The sequence below is a fragment of the Triplophysa dalaica genome, chromosome 14 (assembly GCF_015846415.1).
Source record: "Triplophysa dalaica isolate WHDGS20190420 chromosome 14, ASM1584641v1, whole genome shotgun sequence".
In the NCBI taxonomy this organism is placed as follows: domain Eukaryota; kingdom Metazoa; phylum Chordata; class Actinopteri; order Cypriniformes; family Nemacheilidae; genus Triplophysa; species Triplophysa dalaica.
In genome coordinates, this window is record NC_079555.1 from 13204439 (window position 1) to 13224667 (window position 20229).

At 38.2% G+C, this 20229-nt stretch overlaps 1 protein-coding gene across 2 annotated transcripts in view; it reads left to right on the forward strand.

Annotated features, from left to right (window-relative positions):
- cd276 (CD276 molecule) overlaps positions 1 to 20229 on the forward strand; it is a 78110-nt gene that overhangs the window by 10843 nt on the left and 47038 nt on the right. For both annotated transcript variants that reach the window (XM_056766987.1, XM_056766986.1), the window contains exons 3-4: positions 6149 to 6496; positions 9145 to 9441. In XM_056766987.1, the coding sequence (XP_056622965.1) occupies positions 6149 to 6496; positions 9145 to 9441 (645 nt within the window). The remainder of the gene's footprint in view (positions 1 to 6148; positions 6497 to 9144; positions 9442 to 20229) is intronic.

Sequence of the window (20229 nt, forward strand, 5' to 3'; positions counted from 1 at the left end):
GTTGTGGGGGCGTTCTCTTTTGTATGTGTGTGCTTATTGGCCTTTGAGATACGGCAGGGCTGATATTGGTCTGAAGAGTTTGTTGTATTAGCAGAAGAGAGGCAGGACCCTCTGTTATTGAACAGAGCGCATTGAACCTTTACAGCTCGTGTTATGAAAGACAGATAGCGAGCTGTGAGGGATTGAAGCTCGGGACAGACTGAATGAGAGATACGTGTGGAGGAAGAGAGATAGATGAGGAGGGTGAAAAGAGGAGAAAATGTACTTACAGCATATTTTTTGTTGTTTTTAAAGCATCGTTGGGTAACTTTAGGCTTAGTGAATTGTCACATTCCTCATAAATGGACAGGTGAAAATTAAAATATCTGTTTTGTGGTTTATGAATAGACACTTTTCCATTTGTTAGGTAGTATTGTGTCTGGTTTGTACATTTTAATTCACAGAAACCCTACAAAGTATGTCATACCTTCGTATCACAGAATTTAGTGGTTTTGAAACCTTGACTCTTTAAAACCTTGGTATACCTTGAAACCAGTATCGGGCCCATCCCTAGTTTGGACTCTATTTATGGGGTTTAGTAAAATTTAAACAGTTGAGTCAATATAATGGTAATAACATTCCTTGAGAAAATATAAGTTTTGACTTAAAATGTCACCTCCATGACACTGGAATTGCCTAACCATCATTATAATAGTACTTTTTTCCAGAATGCAATAATTCCTATTATGGTTATAATTTAAAAAAGCTTATAGCTAGACCTGATGTCAGTTGTGTTGACATTCTTAATGCACATTTCTTGTCTTTTCCAACGAAAAAATGTTTGTCTTTACTGCAGTTCTCTGATATAAATGCAATGACTTGCTGTGCTTCTGAAATGTCCTGGGTCAAGTTTGGGTGGTTGGCATGGCCCCACTGGCCCTTGCTGGTAGATGCCGTAACCACACCATATGCCTCGGCTATTTAAAATAACCTTAGTCTGTGTTCTGACGCATTACTTTTTTTACTCCTTTTATAACTGTTTTTGGTTAATATCCTGTGCCTTACGGAAATATGTGACATAAATTGCTGTGAATGCCTTTTCATGACGACCTCAAATTAAATAAAGGATTCTGAAAATGTCTTGTGTTTTAAAAAAATGTAATATTGGCTTTACATTAGGAACAGTATTAAGAAAGTGGTATGGTACTGTGGATAACATGGTCAATGTTCAGTGCTACTGTCTTTGACAAGGAGAGATGGAGAAAGGTGTCAGGGATGCTGACAAATGGAGGGATTGTGAAAGAGAAACGAGAGCAACAGAACAGCATTATTGAGTGTGTCTGATACAGCTCAGTCTGTCACCTATAACATATACTCACCTCTGATCAGATCCGCAAACACAGAGACACAACAGACTGATAAAGTGAAGCCGAATCTCCCCTGAATATTGTTTAACTTTGTGTAATTGAAATATTAAGTTTGTATAGTATTTTGGATGTCTAGACTACATCTAAAGTTAATTTAAATGTAATATTCTCCAAGAAGACTATAAGGTAGTGCATTTGGATTCAGAGTATAGCAGTTTACTCATTTCTCATGGGGATGCACTTCCAGTTGTATTCGGACAACATTTCAAATGAGATATTTTTATTATCAAAATTGCTTTATGTAGTCTACAATAAGATTACAGCAAATGGAGATTTTGGCTTAAGAACTTTAATGTTTTTTTCAGAATCCACTTAAATTTACATGTTTCCTCACAGTTTTGGTCGCTGATCAAATTACCATTTAAAGAAGTTATAGATATGAACCTCTGAACTTAATTTCCATATTTTATAGCTTTGTATTATTTGTTTATTTTGCTTCATTTGTTTTTACTTCGCTTTTCACAATGTGTTTTGTTTAAAAGCAGCTTTACAGAAAAAAGCTTCTATGTCACCATAAACATCTGAACGATAAAAAAATATAAAATGTCTTTTATAAAAAGTAATATCTAAAAGTACAATTGTAAGAGTAAAGTATAAATGATGCTTTTTGTGTTATGGAATTTTAGCACATTATGAGTCATTATTTTTTAATAAATAAAGGGACAACACAAAGTAGTGTTTAAAGTAACACAAAATGTGTTGTCCTCCTTAACTATTCCAGAATTAAGCAAACATCTGATACTTTATTGGGATTTACATTAAAGGACCATTTCACATATGAAACTTCTGTCATTGCCAGTCTAACCATAATAATAAAAACACATTTTAACAAAAAAAGAAAGCCATCATGGGTTTCAAATAGTAAAGTGTGCGTAACTTTTGACAGAATTTTCATTATTGGGGACACAGGTATAGACAGATGTATGGGTTATTATTACGTGTGCTCTAATACAGAATAAATAACCTAACTGCAAGCATCTTATTATTGTGTCTATATTGTTGAGTCAGTATATTCTCATAATGTATGTTAATTTCACATTCAGAAAGTCAATGCCATTGTTAATATATTAAGCCGTACATCTCTCTACACCCAAGGTTCCTTTTAAGTCTTCAGAAGTGCAAGCTCCGAGGAATAAAACTGTACTTTGTGGATAGACTTCCCCAGCAGGTCTTTCTTCTGAGCGTAGTCTGCGACAGTTTAACTGCTCTCGATTGCCAGCGTTGATCTCTCTCTCCTTCTCTTTTTATCTCTCTGCTGCTTCACCTTGGTAGCTCCGTTACGTTTTTATTCAATAGCTGGTCTACTGAAAGGTCTGTGATCTTCAGGACCGGCGCGTGGAGCGGGAGCGGTACCCCTGACTCTCTCGAGTAATGCTTTGGTTCAGAGAAGTGGCAGACTGAGGGGAAAACGTTCTGATCTGCTAAAGGGGATTTGAATGTGTGACGTGTCTCTATACACGCTTGTGTTCAAGGCTATAGCGTGTGCAATCAAAAGAGCGACTGAAGGGAGAGAGAGAGAGGCTGAGAAGAGGGTGGCGTTAGATGGGCATGAGGAGCAATTTAGAAAGACACAGTCAAGTCTTTTTCTGAGCAACAAAGCACTCACTGAGTGTCGAGGGAGTGCGGGGTAGAGGAAATGACAAAAAGAAAACAGGACATGTAAATAAACAGCATAGGGATGTGCGCCAGCATTTATAAGGGTCTTAATGACTTTATTTGATTCTGATGGCACATGTACTGTTTTATGATTTTTCTTGCATATATTTCTCTCTCTCAGCATCTCAAATGTTGCCCAGTGCCATTTAATCGAAGTGCTGGATGTAAATTCCAATTATCCCACCTTATTTCACTCCGCTCTCCAATATTCCAACATACAACTAACGTCTCTATCTACCCGATATTGTCCTCTTCCTGCTAAAAGCGTTTCCCCAGATCAATCATCTCTGGTATTTAGAATGTTCCAGCACCCTTACATAATTCCTAATCCTGGCGGTCGCCGCAGACATGGGGCAGATTCACATTTAAAGTGTTTGAATGAGGATTCAGAGCTCTTTTCAATGGTCTTTCAGTCCTTTAGTTAGCAGCTATTGAACCAGACATTCTATGTATTCAGCTGCTGTTTCTGCTCTGGCGCATATTTTAATCTTTTAATTGTTTTCATACCTCGGTCAGCTGCGGGAAATGTTGAAATCATTTCTTTGGATGCGGTTTATGTACATTATTAAGGAACGCTTTGGAAATTCTGCAAGTAATGTTTGGCAAGTAGTCCATCAACGCGGTCCAAAAAATGTAAAAGTAAAGTGATTTTTAAAGGTCAGGTCAGGAAGAACTAGAAAAGTGTTTTACACAGACAAACCAATTGTGCACTGTATATCAGTGACCACCATAAGTCATATTGATTAATGCTTGACTATTTTTAATCACTGACTTCCGTTTAAATTGAATGATATTGATAGCGGGTTCATTATTTTCCGTTTAGATTGTTTTGGTCAATGCCAAGATACGGTATATTTTTCATGTATATCCAGGGCTGGAAATGGGGGGCGCAGAGGACCGAGTCCAGGTGTTGAATTTCAAGGGGGGACAGAGTTTTATTTTAAAATAGATGATCTATTAACCATGTAATAGTTTCTAAACTCTATGCACATTTAATACCTAGTGACTTTTTTGTATGTGGTACAAAATGTAAAATATGAGCCAGTGAATCTCAACCATGTTCAGCACTGTGCATATCAGTTAAAGGGATAGTTCACCCAAAAATTACAATTCTGTCATCATTTACTCACACCTGCATGAATTTTTATCTTTGCTGAACACAAAAGAAGATATTTCGAAGAAAGTTGGTAACCGAACAGCGCCTGCACCCATTCACTTCTACTGTATGGACACAAAACCAATCCAATGGGTACCACCGTGGTTCGGTTAACAACATTCCTCAAAATAACTTCTTTTGTGTTCTGCAAAAGAACGAAAGTCATTCAGGCTTGAAACGACAAGAAGGTGACTAAATAAAGACAACATTTTTATTATTGGGTGAACTATGACTTTAATGTAAAAAATAGAAAACAGACAGATTGTATATACTGTTTGACTAGTACACTCTCAATCAGCATCCATTTTTTTGTGTGACAGAATGAATAGGACAGGCCTGAAGGTTCAGTGTTTTTAACACATCAGCCTGTCATTTCACACAAACACGCAGACACACACTTTTTTTGTCCCCTGTGTGGAAGCAGATTGAGGTTGATTTGAGCATCATTAATGATTGCGTAAGAAGCTCAATGAGGACAGACGCATTCCTGAAGAGTTCAGGTTTCCATGACGTCAACCCCTCCTCGCACTTCCGTCCCACAGCGCTCTCTTCCTGGCTGGCACACTTTAAACATGCTATTACAAACGTAATACAAGAGTATGTCATGCATAAAGTGATTTGAGGGGTTGAAATAAATATCAGTTTAAAATATTCATATTGTATAATATCAAACATTTTGGATGCAAGGTTGAGTGCTATCAGTATATATTTTTAGACTCTTGGATTCACTTTTGGGACCTGTTGTCAAGGGCTTTTGGCTCTTTTGATGACTGAAGGGCCAAAAAGAGGCCAATGTGAGAACAGATATCTATTCTTACATTCTTGCTCTCTGATGCATTGGGCGTCAAACACACTTAACATTGTAGTTTTGATGTTAAAATACTTTCTCCTAAAGCAGATTTATATGTAGAGACCTATCAGTAAGCCATACAAACTGTGACGCAGCAGTGTGATCAAAACATTGCTGTTCGTTTGAATGTCACGACAAGTGTAAGCGTTGCTATACAGTAACTTCACTGGTAAAGGATGGTGATAGCAACACCAAGGTCAAGGGTTTGATGTTCAGTGAATGCGTAGAATAATGAAATGCATAGATTTTGTCCTCTGTATGTTGTTGTGGATAAAAGCATCGGCCAAATCCATATATGTTGGCGATGTTAGTGTAATCAATGGTGAGTTTTTACAGTCTTTATAAAAAGGTTGAAAACAACTAATGGAAGAACGATCCTGTGCTCAGTGGTAAGAGCATGGCACTATCAATGCCAAGGTCATGCGTTCGATCCCAGGGGTTTAAACATAGGTAGAAACAAAATGCATTATACAATGCAATGTAAGTCACTTTGGATAGAAGCGTCTGCCAAATGTAAAAATGTAAGAATATTCAGCTGTCAATCTAGCTTTATCTCACAGAAAAACAAAATTATATATCATATTAATTGTAAAAAAAATATTCAGAAGCTCCACATTTAGAATATCACTTATTAGTTATCTCAAGTGTCTTCTACTCCTTTGTTTGGATGTAACACCCGTCTGTTGGTTTAGATGGAGAGCTGACAGACAAATTAGCAAATTCAAATCATTAACATGCAAATTATGTTTATGTTTATTTATCACAAAGACTCTTTGATACTCCATCAATGTGACAAAAACATAATTGTGTCAATATTATTCTTTTTTATGTTTTCTTGTCTTGAAGGGCTTGTCAATTATATATGGATCATATCATACTCTTTTTTTTTTCCAGTCCACTACAAAACCATTTTATAAAAATATAAAGTAAAACTTTTTTGGTGGTGTTTGTGAAATCAAAACTAAATGAAACTTTCTGCTTCTTGCTACGAGACCAGATTACCACCTTAGGCTAAAAAATAGTTGATTCAATAACCTCTTTAATAAACTACTATTCTCCGTCTCTACCTTCCTTCTGCAGCTCTGAATGTCCACGTCCCAGAATCCCCTGTGGTGGCTCTATATGGGATGGACACAGTTCTCAACTGCTCTTTCTCCGGGGTCACAAACTTTAACCTGTCCGACCTGAGTGTGTTCTGGCAGCTATCGGACACCAAGCGCAACGTGCACAGTTACTGGCAAAGCCGGGATCAGCTGACCGACCAAGATGAGAGATTCGCCAACCGCACGAGTCTGTACCCAGATCAGCTGATGGCCGGAAACGTGTCGCTCCTGCTGAAGAAGGTGCGGGTTGTGGATGAGGGAAGCTATTCCTGTTTTGTCAGGGTTCAGAAGTACAACATCGCCGCCCTACTAATGCAAGTAGCAGGTAAGAGGAACAGAGAAACAACACACAAAACACAGCCAATATAGATGTCGTATTCAAAGTGAGTCCAAGTGGTAGAATTTTAATTTGTATTTATTAGAATTTATGAGTTGTTGGCCTGAGGGAACGTTCTTGTGTCAATGCAAGATAATCTAGTTATTCATTTGTAAAGAACATTTTCTAAAAGTAGCTTCTTGTGTTTCAAAGCAGTTCTGCGGAAAATCAACTGTAGCGATTTGGCATGCAAAATCACAGTTATAACAATGGAAGTAAACTGAGCCTGCATTCTGTTTTAAAAGCAGAAAAGTACAAGAAAACTCACCAAGAAAGTGACTTAGTTTAAATGACTTATATTCTATCGACATGATGCCATCGATGCTGTGGATAGCACTTAACTTGTATTGAGCACAGAACGTTCCTTAAATCTTGAAAATCGTCTGTCTACGAAATCGACTGCCGCTCTATACAATACATACATATACTGTATATGATATCAATATTTGAATATCTGAAAACTGATATATCATTGCTTGCAATGCTCCAGGCTTATATGCAGTGACTATTATGCCCTTTATACATATAGTACTTTGTAATAATGTATGTTATAATGGACATCACTTCTGGATATTGGAGGCATCTTGTATGATTGATATCTATGCACATCTCAAATATTGGTCGTAAAATGCTTAGTGCTTTTGCAAAGGCCCAATAATGAGCGTGATCATTTATATGCGATTCTCACGAAGACCCTGATCAATATACAGTAGTATTGATTGTTAGTATTTCATGTGATTGATGGTCTGCCTCAGTCTCTGGAGAGAGTGCTCAAGTGAAGCTGGCTATATGTGTTATTATTTTTATGGCTGAGTGCACTCAGACTTACTGGGATACATCATTATTTATGATCTATAGAAGCCATTTGCCCATTCTCCAGTCTTTCTCTCTCTTGCTGCCTCTGTCTCTCTCTCACTCATTCTGTATCCGTTGTCTTGCTTTTTCTCTGTCTGTGAATTGAATTAAGTAATATTAATGCTCAGTATTGTTCCACTTTTCTCGACGACTAATGAAGATTAAAGAAACAATCGTGCCACTTTCAGTGTTAAAGATCGGAGCATTGTTTTAACATTTGCTGCTCGCCATGAATAGGTTACAATGTGATGTCCCATTACTTTATTAAAGCATTAGAGACACGCTGGTTTGTGTAAGACGTATTTGACCAATTATTTAACCTGACATGGAAAGTAGCTCATTTTAAACAAGTGTGTTTGTCCTCCTTTTTAAACTAATGGTTTTGGCGTGTCCCATTTGAAGATCTTGGCTATCCAAAGAATCACGATGATATCTGTTTTATCATTTTAAGAGATTGTAACATTAGTATTTATATAAATAGATTTCTTTTTCATTTCTTTTGTTGTTTATTTTTTTAAGATTCAGGCCCTTTTTTACCCTATTAATGGAAAGTGCTATTACTTTTTTACTTTTTTTTTATTCAAAGACAATGGATGGTCAGACAAGAAAGTGCCATTTCTTTGCCTAATAGTTTTAAACTCTTAAACTCCACCCCAAAATTACATCATCGAATGTTAAGTTGTGGAGCACAAAACTAGACATACAGTATATGAGACCGTTTGAAAGCTTAGAATTTCAGATTTCTACAAATCCCATAAATTTTGCATTCATATTAAAAAAAGACACATAATAAGGTCTGGATTCATCAACCACCCCCCCACCCCATGTGGATATCATATAGTCAATTTCATATGTAGATCATAGTAGTCATATCAAATAAAAGCTCAAACTTTGGAGTGTTTACTGTAAAATGAGACCATTTTTATCCGTTTCAGTATTAAAATATGCACCAGAGTTGAATAGGTTTTAAACTCACATTTTAAAAAATGGTTAAATGTATGGTCTCTCTCTTCCGTCTTGTCTCCAGTCAAGCTGGCAAGAATCGGCAAAGGTCCCCACAGAGATCTCCGTGTCCGTCAAACGGACGGCGCCAGAGGTCACAGCCTCCTTGGCATCACTGCCCACTTTTCTGCTGCACCCCACAACCTCCTGATTGCTTTTTCTCCCATTGCCCCGACGCCCCACCTTTTTGTTTGCCGAATTATGATTGGCTCTGGGAATAATGTCGGCTCTACTTTTCCGTCTGGTTGCTCAAGGGACGGTGGTGCAATGATTTCTTCATCTGGCATGGTAGTGCTAACCCCCAACAAAAAACACTTTATGGCTGCCCGATTTCCCAGAAGCCACAGCTGCTGCCTCCCCCCCAGCTGTGGTGCTAGTACCCTGTTGAGGGAGACAGTGTTCCCTCCTGAGGAAGTGGGCGTAGATAGTGTGTCAGCAGATGATTTCCGTGTGATGTTGAGCCATGTGTGTTTTATGCTAAGCTCCTAGAATGTAATTAACAATTTAATGGGAATCATGTCAAGCCGGTCCCTAGGTGGCACGCAGCGGTGGGTCGCTAAGCTAAAAGCTCAGCGCAGTCACTCAGATTTTTCTTTTTTCTGTGTCACCGTAGCTTTTTCTTACTTCAAGTTTCGACGTAAGTTCACTGAACTTAATGCTGTTGTAGACAGGTGTCACTTTTACCTGCTTTACCAAGACTTACCACAAGGAGGGCTAAATGACTCTCTTATGATCGACAGCTCCGTTCTCCAAACCGCTGGTCACCTGGGATGCCGAGCCCAACCTGAGGCCAGGTGAAATGGTGGCCCTCACCTGTGTGGCGTACGGAGGATATCCTGAGGCTGAGGTGCTGTGGCAGGACGGGGCCGGGCACAACCTGACAAACAACGTTAGCTATTCTCAAGTAGCCAATGAGGAGGGGCTTTTCAGTGTGAAAAGTGTTCTCACTGTCATTCTGGAGCCCAACAGCACATATAATTGCAGACTGACCAATCCCCTGTTAGGAGAGGAAGGACAGGCATCTGTTACAATCACAGGTGGGTAACTAATGTTTGATGAGAAAAACGCCTGATTTACTAACCCAAATAATTTATGTTATCAACTCTTATAGAAATCTGGTCATGTGATTTGTGGTCTTTTACTGGTAGTGTACATTCACTTTATAGAAGAGCTGCCCAGACTTTCTGTTAAATGAATAGTTATCCAAAGATGAAAATTCTTTCATCATATTCCCCTGTCATTTCAAACCTGTGGGACTTTCTTTCTTCTGCAAAAATGAAAAGAAGATATTTTGAAGAATGTAGGTAACCCATTGACTCGAATTGGTTTTGTGTCAAAGCAATAGACGTCAATGGGTACCGCCGTACTTTCATGGTAATCCTTTAAGGGAAGTTGTTCTTGCTTCATGTGACAAATAAAAAAATGAACAAGAAAGCCATCATGTATACTATCTATACAACATTTAATAACATACACAAAAAGCCATAGGCTTATTTCCATTGTTTTCCTCTAAATGACTGGATAATTGTCATTTTAGGGTGAACTATCTCTTTTAAACTCGTTTTTGTAATAATTCAGAAAGAACCTGAAGTCTATTAAAATCTTTTCATTGCTGGCTTAAAGGACTTCCCCGTCTTTCTCATAGCTGCTCACCAACCCAAATGGGGAGAAAATAATGGATTGTCCAATTATGGTCCAATAAGAATCGCCATCGGTTTTTTTCCCATGGTTAAATGTGAACAGCGCACAGCGATTTTTTCACAGATTATTTCTTTGAAATTGGAATGGGCTTTCGTTGGGCCTTTAGTGCTTAGCTGGAGTAATGAACTCAGTTAGGAGCGTTTGGATCTACAGCTCGTAGCACATTGAAACACAAAGGCCTCTGACTGTAACGGTACTGTAAGCGGTTATTAAATCCTCAACAGTGAGTCACGTTGATGGATAAAAACCATCATAATGTCTTCAGCTTTCATCATCAGCTTTGTCTCTTACAGTTTGCACGAGCAAACCCTGGGGTCAGGTTCTTCTTTCCACATCAAAACGTCCCATATCCTATTTCTCATTCTTCAGATGAGATACTTCTGGAGTACCTGGCCTGTCATACAGCATGTCACCCTGATCAGCTGTGTTCACAGCAGCCAGTAACAATAACCCTATACGCGGATCAGCTCGACTACGGTAGCCTTACAAATTGTTAGTAAACAAGCGTCAGATTGTATGTGTCAGCTGAGGGATCATGCCGACCTTGTTTGATATGAAAATGCATTTGCATTTGTTTACAACAGCTGCTGTATGCTCCACAACTTTGGTAATTAATTTTGACCCAGCCGAGCTAGATGCAGTTTGCGCGGTTGTTTTTTATACATTAAAGCAAAAATACTGTGTAACCAGACTTTGCTTTCAACCAAAGCTCCGCATGCGATCACATTAATATCTGACACAAAAACTAAAACAGATGCTTTTCCGGAGTTATAGCATGCAACAGTTTTTATAGTTGATATCATTTTCAATAATGGTTGCATGGGGCCGGGCACCTCTCTAAGGCTTTACCTGTAACACTGTGCACACAGCACATTCACGAAGAATCAATAACTTAACATCACAGCCGTGCCGTGTGTAAAACGTGCGGTCTTTCACAGCCGACGATGCCACTTTATGTTTTTCTAAACCTTACCCTCATTGCATTATTTGTCGAAAATATTAACAGAAGTTAGTGCGTAAGGGGGAAGTTCTGTGTATAAGGGCACAGAACTTCTTTCTAAGTGAGACGTTTAGGACGTCTATCAGTGAAGAGAGGAAAATCTATTTAGTATTCAAAAGAGACTTCCAACGGAAGAGCATACCGGGGACGAGAGTCTGAACCGACCCATTAAAATGTCACACTTCTCCCCAAATTCCCAATGAAATATTACAAAGTAATACAGACGTACCCACAAATGAATGAAAAAGGAAGAAAAAAAGATGGCTGTCGAAAAGTCTGTCAAGGTTCACGGTGAGCAGCGGGAGGGACGGGTTCTTATGCCGTGGCATTGAAAGAGGTCAGAGAAACTTAATCTCAATCTCAATTAGCCACAACATAATTCATCAATTACCTTCTGTCATTTCACTTGAACTCATTATCCACTGAGGTATCATAGAGATGTATTATTTATTGCAGAAAGTGAATAATCTTTTATGTCATGAATTTAGAGTTTATGGTTCGGTACTCAATCCATGCTTTTGAGGGTCTACTGTATATCATGGCTTGGTATTTTTAGGTATGATGTTGTCATGATTGTTTGAATATAGTTTTGGGTAAGTTTCTTTGTCGATTTTTATTGATAAGGAACAACATATTTCCTGAAATGTCCATACCAATACCAAAGTCTATACCTTGTGCGCTGTCATCATTTAAATATTTTAGTGTATATCAAATAATTGTTTTGAAGGTCGACAGCATAATAGACAACTGAGGCAGCAACAGATATATTCTTGAAAGAGAAAGCAGTCCCATAATGCTTTGCAAACTTAGTTATAAATAAATAAATAAAATGGAATAAAAAATATTTCATTTATTCACCGTGTCATTTATTTCATTCTAAACCGGTATGACTTTCTTTCTTCTGCACAACACAAAAAGATATTTTGAAGAACATTGACCCGTATTTTAACTTTGTTGTCCAGAGAAGAAAGAGTGTGAATAAATGGCATGATTTTTTCCCTTCAAAAAGTATATTAGAAATACCTCCTTTCAATAATGAAAACATAGTTGAAACATGCGACCACCAAACGCGATAAAAATTCACACTAATGAAAATATTTATTCATTATAGTTCTTAGCTATTCGTTTATTTTAGTTATTTAAGCTGCCTAAAACGACAGCTGCTTATGTTGGTAGTAGACATTTCGCAATACTTTGGAACAGAGCCATTATGCTGATTTATGTCATGTTGATGATCTGTGTAAACAGCGAATGAAAGATGACAGGGAGAGAATCTTACAACCCTCCTTTGCGACATGTACACCATTAACTGCGCTGTAATTTTCTAGAAGCTGTTTATGATGACAGGAGCCCGAATTTCATCCATTTGCATAACCAACATTTAAGAGCCGAGTTATGTAATGGAGACCCTTTACTGTACTGATTTGGAAATGAAATCCAAGCCCATAGAAATTGTAGTGTGGTGGGAGCCCGTCCTTTGGTCAGGTAGTGAATGTTATTCTTATTATTGTTTTGTTGGATCTGTATCCTGAGATGATCTGAGCACCGCTTTAACTTCGAGTTATGTAAGTGTTTTTCAATCAATCTCCAGCTATCGACCTTGAGATACTGTAATAAGCGGAGGACTGGAAAATGAGTCGAAATCCCGAGAGAGAGTGAAAACAACAACATTTAAAGATGGAGAGACCAGATGATGGGTAGACCTCTGACACCGCCTCTGAAGAGGGAGAGCACGCTATGAGCTAATGAGCTAACGGTAATAGTCGTGATCTTCCACACCTGACCCGCCGCATGGAAGTTTCAGTTTTTCTGTCTGTTTCACTGTCCTGTTTTAAGACTTCATCAGAACGTGGAGGTTTCCTTTCTCAGGCCAATTCTTTAAGACATATGATATCTCAGTACAGTGGCCTCACTGGAAAGTCCTTCGGCATCATGTGAGCTCAGGAAAGGGGAAACATGTGCGTGAGTGGCTATATGGAATGGTTTTATTGCATCACAAAGGGAGAGACTGATAATGTACGTCTCTCTTTGCCTGTATTGTATTCTGGGTAAAAAGTAAAGGGAGTCACAAACAAAAGGAGAAAAAACAGCCGCAGTCAGTAGACTGATAGAGAGTCAGGGAGGGTGTATCCGAGGAACTGGGATGCTTAGAAATGTAGCCATGGTGATTTTGCTGTGAATAATGTAGCCATGGTGACCGTCTTGTCTGATGAACTGGTACCCATGGCACTACAGAAATGGTTATAGTAAGTTGAAGTTTGTTGAAAAATGCTCTGTCAACCTTTTGTGTGCAACAAACAGAAAACACACACACACACACACAAGACCCGTGAGATGTTTGTAATGCATTTACACAATTTTAATTCTAACTTTTATTTTAACTGTTTTACGGTAACACTATGTCACAAAAGACAATTGAACGCATTATAAGCCATTATAATTTTATGTTTTGTTCACACTGGATGCAGCGCGACATGACAAATGCAACCTGGTCTCAAAGGAAGCACGTTCACAAAATACACAAAATATGTACAATCAGGTACATATTGCAACCCGTACCCCCACATTCCAACAACAGTAACGTTATCAACACCAAATTATGTTATATTGGGGTGTAATGATTTTGAAATTAATCAGACGTCGTATTTTGTGTACGTTTTTTTCTTTCGTACGCACAATTAAGTCTTTTGATTTATTTGAGCACGTAACCCGACCCCACCCCTAAACCTTACAGTTTCTATATTTTACAATACAAAAATACAACATGTAACACGACGATATGTCTACATATGTTGTTTATTCAAAAAGTGCATTATTCGAAGTGTTCCGAGTCCAAAGAACAGATCCGTAAGTGAACCTTTTCTCCATCCGCCATAAAACTCTGGTGTGTTAACCGTTGTCAGCATCGACAGTGACATTGCATTTGATCTTGTTTGTCTCATGACCAGTTGCGTCATAACGCAAGCTTGCGTTATAAATCGCATTGCTGTGCAGTCACACCGCCGCAGTCGAGAGCGTCAAAGTGGCCGGAAGTTATTCATTTTCAATGTGAGCAACAAGCTCAATGTGTTTGTCGTATACCATCCAATGTGAACAAAATGTAAAATGATCATGGGTTCTAATGTCACGTCCGGTGTAGACGTGGTGTTAAAGTCCTTATGAAATAAAAAAATAACAATTCCATTATTTTCATGGAATATTGAAGTGTTTATTAAAATAGCTTATAAGTGTGGATCATTCTCTTTTTAAATCTCACATTCTTCTCATAATTTTCAATCAAAATCTGGAAATGCACTTCCACCCTCTAGTGGCTATCCATCTCCGATGACTTCAGTTAGACGGCTTGGGCGGAGCATCTGTTAACGCCTCCCCTACATCTGTCAGCTGACGGCTAGTTTTATTTCAAAATGCACAGCCTGCTTTTATATTCTTAGTAACATTCTTAGTATAAAACAGATTAATTATGAATTATTGCTTCAATACTGTATTACTGTGCCTTAGCCTAAATCTATGTATATCAAACCTACCATAAACTTCACAGAGCCATAGTCTTGGCATGTTTTGAGGCGAAATCAACCTATAGCGCAAAGGCCTTACTACTTATAAACGTCTCTGCATATTAATCTAGGATAGTAGTAATATAGCGTTAAAAAATGACACCCTGTTGCTTAGTAACCCTTCAATATTTCACTCACACAGCCAACATTAGTAAGAAAGTCTTAGAGTTTTTTTCCATTATTGCGCCCCTCTCTCTCTTTCTCTCTCTCTCCTGTCTTATCATCTGGTCCTCCACTTGTCCTGGCAAACGTCGCCTACTAAATTGCTACCTGACACAGCTCGGTTGTGCTCGCAGTTGCCTAAAGAGTCAAGTAAGCAGAGAAAAAGAAAATGAAAAAGATGCAGAGAGAGAGAGAGAGAGAGAGAGAGAAATCGAGAGGCGGACAAAGCTGAAGACAGAATGATAGCAGCAAGAATGAAACCCTTTATTAGTCCTTGTCTCTTTCTCTACCACACCGGCCTAATTTGAATGTAATTAGCGCATGCATTGCTAGGAGAAACAGCAATCTAAATGAGAGTGTTGTTCAATCCTGCTTCTTGATGGGACCCTGTATTCATTACTGTCGGAGACGCAAACAGCACTTTTCACGCTAGTCTGATTGGTCTGGTCACGAGACTACGGTGCTAAGCAACCCAAACACTGAGAAACAAAAGCTGTCCATGGGCGATTTCATAGTAGTTTTTGGGGTGGATCGGGCTTGGACGTGTTTTGCTCGTGAAATAAGGTTAAATTTGTTAACTCAGTTTATACAGTAGACCATTTGGAAGGTGTAAACAATACTGGTCCTGAAGCACTTCCTGTTTCAGTATTTCATTGTCTTTTATTTCACATTATTAAAGGGGCGATTCGCCGGAAATACGTTGCCCATGCATGTATTAGACACCAAAATTTAAGAGTCGGAACAAAATATGTATTTTATAAAGAAGCGAATTCTCACACAGACCTGGCTGAAACGCCTCTTGTAACCACACCCCAACGAATCTATATCAGTTCGTAAGTAACACGATTTGACTAAGACCGCCCAAATTCATACGTAAGTAAGGTGGGAGTACCAGTCAGCACAATTGCTTTGGAACCTGATGTTCCAAATATGGTTAGAGAGGTTACATTTCCGTGCAGTATTCGACCAATCACTACGCACTAGTGAACTGGCCAATCATAGCACACCTCGCTTTTCAGAGCGATGAGCTTTGTAAAATATGAGTGCATTTCAGAGAGGCGGAGCAAAGAGGAGATACAAACAGGAACGGTATGTGGAAATACAGCGTTTTTTAACCTTATATTGTGTAAACACATTTCACTACATCTAAAGCAAACAATAATATTTGTTTTAGCCGAGTCAAATGACCCCTTTAAGTCTTTCTTCATGGCTAGTTTCAGTTCTACATCATTTCAAACAGAGATGGCAAATTGCAGCTATGAAGACGAGGAACTTAATGATGGCCAGATGTTGAACGGTTTCAAGTTTGGAGCTCATTTTAAGCTTTTCCACTCCATACTTGTGTGTGGCTAGGGTCAGCGTGAGCATCCCACTCTCATAACAAACGGCAGCGCCAAAGCATATTTTACCTCTCATTAATTTTTCAGTTTAGCTGCTAATGGGACATGTGTCATTGGTAAAGGTGAGCTTTAGCTAATAGTTCCAAAATCAATCTATTATTGTAACTAATCAATTGTTCATGAATGAGTCGTTCTCATTCAAGGGCACAGCAGTGGTGGTCCGTGCATATTTTTTTTATATCTACAGAAGGGTCATTGCAGTTAATAAGAAAACATGCTTGTTAGATGATGTTGCCTGGCAGAATCTAAGACTATTAATTATTATCTTTTTATTTTATTATTTTATTGTGATTAAATTGAGTATTTATGTTTGTGCATTTGCTGTAAAATCATGTGTAGAATTTGGTTTTGCGCAGCCTCTCGTCTGCCTAGGCTCAGCGATATAAAATCATGTTAGTTTCAGCATTTTTAGGGAACACTAAACAGTGAATAGCCTTAAAAACGCTGGTCCATACACTCCTGAAGCTTCCTTTTCACTTATTTACATCCTGCCCCTCCCCTGGATATACACACAAATTACTGCAGCACAAAGGAGGTGTACAACCTCCATAAACTGCTTTTGTTCTGGCTTTAGAAGCACTTTAAATCACTGCTGGCTTTGGAGAACAAAACGTTGTCTTTGTGTGCAGTTTCAGGTCTGCCTAAAAAAAACGCTCTGAGATTAGCCGGCTCCTTCACTGTCCTAGAACTGATGGGAAGGCCACTATGGGCACTATGATATACATTTGGTATTTCCATATTTTACTTCAATTTATGGTTTTGACATGCAGTGCATATATTTTTAGGGTGATCTAGTTGGGCGTGTGTGCTGGGTGTAATGTAATAGTTTAAGCTGGTAGGCAGGTAATCAACTGTAAGGTCGCTGGTTTGATACGACTTTAAGGGACAGAAATATGACAATTTTGGAAAACCCTAAACAGAGAATGCTTCAGAGGAGCAGAACAGTACCAAAGAACTGATACTTTAGGTCATTGTAGCTAAATACGACATGTTCGATAATCCGCTTGAACTTCGGCCTGTTGTGCCGCTTTCTGTCATAAGTTTCAAATATAGAAAGGAGGGACACTTTGAAGTTGACCCAAATGTGTTTGAGCTCATGGGCTCTTGGTTTAATCCTTTAAATGTTGTGGTTGTCTTTTTAATCCCACTCTGGGCTGCTGTATTTAATACTGGTCAGGCAGGAAGTCAACATAAAGCTGCCTGATGTGCTAGACATAAGAAAGTGTAATTTATGACCCCTCAGGTCACTTTAAACATTTTGTCTTGCTTCTAGCCTGTCTGACACCTCCTTGTTTTATTCTGCGTGACAAAATAGATGTTGATACTGACGATTTCAAAACATTACGTGTAATATATTGTTTAATAAATATATATGTAATCTCGGGGGAGGTTAAATACGGTTGTAAGATCTGTCAATACAGTATCACGTTTGTGCTGTTATCTACACAGCAAAAATGACATTAGAAGTGAAGAATTGAGACTAAAACCAGCATTATTTTGTAGTGATGTTAAAAAGAAAAATGGCAAGGCCTACAAGTGCAATTATGCGTTGTGTCTCCACTGACCGCAGATTCGGCATTGCATGTTTAATCTTTCTTTTATTATTTTTCGTCCGTTCACGGGAGCCGGTAGGTGCAGAGAAGCATTAGGTAATCAATTCTTCACAAAAAGTGCAATAAACTGTAATTCCGTATTCATAATACATAACGTTCCAGTCTCACATCACTTTGCAGGCACTTTAAAAGCGGTACAGTTTCAATATATGTATAACCTATATTGTTTTCTCTTTGTTCTTCTGTAAGAAATGCGTCGAAATGTCTACCCTTAATGAACATCTTTGTCTTGTTTTCTAATACAAAAATATCTAAACAACGATCATTTTACCTGTGAAAGAAAATTTTCATAGGATTTTCAGTTCAGAGCATCCAACTTGAATGGAAGAGAATTTGCTGTCTGGTTTTTAGCATAAACATGTAAAAAGGAAACCTGCCAATGGAATTCGACAAGATACTGCTATATAAGAATATATTTTCTCTGAAAACAAGTCTTATGCAATCTTATGCAATTTTAAATATCAGGTAACTGTATCCTGTTGTGATATATCTACTGGAATAATGATAAAGACTTATATAATTTACTCACCCTTATGTCATTTCAAACCCAAATTACTTTAAACAATGAGCTAACTAGCTGCCTCTCTTTTCCATACAATGAAAGTGGATGGGGACCAGGGCCAAACATGCGGTCACTTTCATTTTTGTTTACAAATAAGCACAGCTGGGATTTTCTGACGGTTAACTCATTTGGTATTTCATAGAGTAAAGAAAGTCATAACATAAGAATATTTGCTGACAGAATTTCATTTTAAGCAAACTGTCACTTTAAAGGGAAAGTTCATCTGAACAAAGAAGTGTGTCGGTACACGATCCGGAAGCCTGCACGATCTGTTCTGTTCGATGAAACACTAGATGGCCAGGCGGCACAACTGGCGGCATATGTTTGTAGTCTACATTGTGTTTTTCATTTAACAGTTCACGGTCGTCAATTTTGATGTTTTGAAATTTAGCATTACGATGTGTTTACGTGGTTGCCAATCCAAAAGAATAAAGGAGTTGTTACATGAACATACACGATTTTGGTTACATGTCTAAAGTCTGAGTCTTTCTGTCACTGCAAAACCTTCAGTTTCCTCCATACTCCCCTTTGTGATTCATTGCTGTATGGCATTAGGCCTACTTAACTTGCCGCGTTTCGATCTGAGGTCAGTAATATTGCCAAAGACGGTTGTGTCGTTTTTTTATTAAAAGCTGCTAATATTAGTCAACTTTAAATTGAGTAATTTTGTATTAGTATGGATCTATGTAGACTAATATATCTATCTATATAATCTAAATAATCCCTTCAATAATCTAAATAATAGTAATTATTGACTTTAATTTAAATTAAGTCATAATTTATACTGTAAATAATGATAAGGGGAGAAATAAAGCTGAATGTTTCCAAAATACCCAGCTAAGATATTTATTATAATATCACAAAGTACATGATTGAAAATGTTTTCCGCTTGTTTATTGTGCTAAGAAATCATTATTGATGTTAATTTTATTTTATAGCTATTCTTAACTGTGATGATTGTTCATACTAAGATTTTTTTCAATTAATTGGTTCACTTCACATGTTTAGGTGGCAATTTGAACCTTTATCAAAAGGCAAACTTTTCTTTTGCCGCAAGTGATTGAAAGTCTCGCGGTACAAAGGTGCGCAAGCGTGAAACAGATCATGCAGTGTCGTAAATCGTCGCAAAACAGACGCATGCACGTTATTTACGACATCATTATGCGTATGCGCAGACGGATCGTGTAGGCATCCCGGATCGTGTACCGACAAAGTTTATACAGATCTGGAATGATGTAAATGATCACAGAATTTTCATTTTTGGGTGAATTTAAAGTTTATGACTACTAAGTCCTTGTACAAATAAATCTAGGATCTCTTATTTTACAAATACAACAAATAGCACAAAGCACAAAAGACTGCTCTGTTTATCTGAAGTGCTTGTCGTTGTGTTTTGAAAATGCCTTTTTCAATCATAAATCTTCTCTTATACCCATAACATCTGTCTAAGTATGTGTTTTAGATTTTTCTGCCTTTAGATTGGCAACGGTGCGGCGCACATCCTGTGATGATTTGATGATCCATCTCTGTTTACTTGTGAGCTTCTATCATCTGCCCTGTGTGGGGAGGAAATGCATTGCATCATTCTTTTACAGCGAGGCAGGCGGTGCTATCCCAGATCTGCTCGGCTGTCGAGGGTGTTTTGTAAAGCCATTAAAGATTCACATCTGCTCCCTTCATGCGCCCATTCTAGAGAGTATCTGCTGGTGTAGTAAACACAAAAAAAAGAGAGCGAGAGAGAGATAGAGAGAGAGGAGAGAGAGACAAAAATCTACTCTTGCTGTAAATAGTGTTGGAATTTCCATTCTTTACTGCCTGGAAATCTTCTTA